We start from the raw sequence: 1,782 nt of genomic DNA, 5'->3' as shown, positions 1-1,782 counted from the left end.
TTTTCATATCATATCATCTCTTGTCATCCCTCTATTGCATCTCATCTCATCATATCTCATCATCTTATCTAAAACACTCATTCACTCAATCCTTTACAAATTCACTCACACCTACAAATCACTAATTTTCTTACTTTTCACAAACTGTCACCCTTACATTAATTGATGCACTTATACACTCAATTAACCTTTCATATTCAATCATCTGTTCACTTAGACAGTAACATGTCTTACACTTTACAAAGTATTGGGCTGAGGACCCATAAAAAGCCACATAGCTGAGTGAGAAAGAGCTTGTTTTCATGCACAAAATGTAGCCTGGAAATTATTTCTAAGAAGATACTCATTCTGATTTATTCCTTTTTCTACATACAATTTTCTTTGTCTCAATAGTTGCTCTTTAAAAGCTGCACACTGGAAAGCATGAAGCATAAGTGACAAAACAAAGCTCAAGCAAAACCAGGAAAAAATATATGTATTTCATCCTAACATGATACATCTTAATATAAAAACATACATAACTATTACTTCCTGAAATATTTAGGAGGGGAAAACAAAAGAAAGGGGTTGAGGAAACCTAGTAAGGTTTTACTTTGTCTCCAGAGATCACACTCATATCTACAGTGCAAAAACAGTCCCAACCTCTAAAAAAAATACCCAACTATTCTAAATAACCTCTACCACAGAACAAACAAGAAAAAGTACTAAAGTCAAAATTTCTTGTAGACCTCTCAAGTGACAGTCATAATTTTCCATTCACACAGAGGCACATAAATCTCCAACATGGAAAAAGCTAACTTACCTTTTCTAAAAAAAAAAAAATTCTTTAATTCCTTCTCAAGCTAAGACTCAACCCCATAACAAAACTAGCAAATACTCAGTTATAGAACATAACCTAACCCCAAACTTTTCACAACACTCAGATGTAAGAACAGTAAGAATGAAAATTAATCTCTAAAATGCTACATAACTTGCATTGTCATATTAACTGCTTCTTTTGTAGCAGGATAACATACACATAGTGAAACTACATTCCTCTGGCTCCTCTAGTGTACACCGGCTCTCTAGTCTGCAGTGCGAGGCCTACCCGTATTAACTCCTGTGCATGCTGCGAGTCGTCCAGGGGCGAGGACGAACTTTCTAGCTGGTCTATGCGCTTAGCCATTGTCCGACGCTCCTTTTCTAACTCACGCACTTTGTTTTGCAGTTGTAGAACCAGGGTGATGTCCTCCACCTAGAGCCAGATCACCATAGAGGAGACACCATGCAGCAAGAGGGTGTTGCACAAAGAGGAGGAAGGGGGTTAGTTAGGTAAGAGAGATTATGTGTGTAAAGAGGGAAGAAAAATATCAAACCTTTCTCTTTTGGGGAGTTTTGTTAATTCACAATCTTTGTTTTAGCACATATCATACTGACTCCCATTCATGATAGAACAAACAGTAATTCCATGCTTAGAAAAAAAGTAACAATGCACACACCATAAGCTCAGTGACCAGAAAGAGATGAGAATCACTATAATATGTGCTATATTATTTCATGCATTAATCAATATTTTTGTAGAAGCTTAACCCTCTAATTATTAAAGGCTAAAGTCACAAAGAAGTCTTCATGGTGAATTAGGGTCAAAGTACAGACCCTCCAAGTAGAGAGATTATATGTTCCACACCAAAGTTAAGAGCTATGAGAAACAGCAGCTTTTGTTTAGCATCATACATGTTTTTTTTCTATATTTTCATGTGTTATTTATTTTCTGTTACTATGAAGCCAGTTAAGAGTAGGACA

The 1,782-nt window shown here is 36.0% G+C and overlaps 1 protein-coding gene across 1 annotated transcript in view; it reads right to left on the bottom strand.

Annotated features, from left to right (window-relative positions):
* The window catches only part of LOC119594652 (unconventional myosin-Va-like), a gene marked incomplete in the record, with an annotated part of 122,411 nt that overhangs the window by 364 nt on the left and 120,265 nt on the right, over positions 1 to 1,782 (bottom strand). The window contains 1 exon segment of the mRNA XM_037943701.1: positions 1,088 to 1,234. Coding sequence (XP_037799629.1) covers positions 1,088 to 1,234 — 147 coding nt within the window.

The sequence above is a fragment of the Penaeus monodon genome, chromosome 34 (assembly GCF_015228065.2).
Source record: "Penaeus monodon isolate SGIC_2016 chromosome 34, NSTDA_Pmon_1, whole genome shotgun sequence".
Lineage (NCBI taxonomy): Eukaryota > Metazoa > Arthropoda > Malacostraca > Decapoda > Penaeidae > Penaeus > Penaeus monodon.
Note: the sequence above shows the minus strand (reverse complement) of the source record. Positions and strands in the feature narration are given on the sequence as shown.